Below are 1288 nucleotides of genomic sequence, written 5' to 3' on the forward strand. Positions count from 1 at the left end.
TACCAGAGTGTAACTAAGCAGTACTGTAACACTTTCCCTGGGGAAACTTTCCCCTAAAGAATCAGAGTTGCTACACTCCAGGGGACCTGAGCAGAGCTGTTATACTTGCACTGGGGAAACCTTTCCCTGGAACACAGCTGTTAGCTGCTTTACAGTGACTTTGCTTACTCCTTGGCTCCCAACTCCCAAGATACCTTTCCATCCGAGCTACAATGTTTACAATTAACATTCACACCTACCCAAACATAAGCCAATCTCATAGGATGCACAGCACTTATGAATACGTAATACTTGATTTACCTAGTGGCAAGCTCATCCTGGTCTTTGGAGCAAGAGCGACTGGGGTCCCCTGGATTGTGGGGTCCCAGCCTTCCTCCCTGGGCTGCCACTTTTGCTTCATTGTGTTTCTTCCTGAAGCACCCTGTTTGTTGTCCTGAAAAGACAGCTGTATTTTCCCTCTGGAGTTGGCCACCCAGAATTCTTTATCATTAGATTTGGCCAACACCTCCAAGACCTGCATCTTCCTCCTGTTAAGGAGCTGGGGTTTAGCTTCTGCCCACAGATTCTGGTCCAAAACCCTTGCTTGTCCCTCCAGGAAAGTTTTTTCCCACAGGAATTGAGATTGTGCATCTCCTTCTTTGGAGGCTTTCATGTCTTCCAGTTTGTCTTGGTCCGGTGCCACTGGTTTCAGCTCTTCTCCAGGACCCTCCTCTCTAAATGATGTGGGGCACAGTATCTGCACTGGATGTCTAGAATGGGGCTTGATCTTCTTGCCCTGCAAAAACGTAGTTTCTTCAAGAGGAGCAACATGTCTGCTGTATCTGAAAAGTCCCCGTGGCTGTCTGAATCCTTCTATGTCCCCTTCTTCCAGATGGTCCCGCCTCTGATCCTCCGGGTTCTTTTGTGGCTGCCATTTCTTGCTTGGGTTTTTGGTGTTCACAACCACCTCTTGCTCCAGGAACTGCTTGGTGTCTACAGGGTTTGGGGCTTTTTCTGTTTGCTTTCTGGCTTTGCTAAACAATGACACTGTTCTCCTTTTCGCCTGGGCCTCCCATGCTGTTATTACTTCAGGACTATTCTTCAGCAAACCCACGTGCCCAGCAAATGTCCACCTGTTCCCACTGTCTTCAGCAGAGTCACCTGGAAGATCCCTTTTGGAGACTACATACAGACAAACTTTAGGTTCAGGGGAATGGCACTCACTAGCAGAGTTTGCAAGCCATGGAAGATGTTCTGGATTCTTCTTGTCATGAGAAAGCTGAGTCACCTCTTCCAGGCTAGGCTGCAT

The 1288-nt window shown here is 48.2% G+C and overlaps 1 protein-coding gene across 1 annotated transcript; it reads right to left on the bottom strand.

The window, feature by feature from the left end:
- Positions 1 to 274: 274 nt before the first annotated feature.
- On the bottom strand, positions 275 to 1288 carry LOC113833463 (protein Tex24-like). The gene has a single exon (XM_027395400.1). The coding sequence runs from the start codon at positions 1286 to 1288 to the stop codon at positions 275 to 277; it is 1014 nt and encodes a 337-aa protein (XP_027251201.1).

This window comes from Cricetulus griseus (genome assembly GCF_003668045.3).
Source record: "Cricetulus griseus strain 17A/GY chromosome 1 unlocalized genomic scaffold, alternate assembly CriGri-PICRH-1.0 chr1_1, whole genome shotgun sequence".
In the NCBI taxonomy this organism is placed as follows: Eukaryota; Metazoa; Chordata; class Mammalia; order Rodentia; family Cricetidae; genus Cricetulus; species Cricetulus griseus.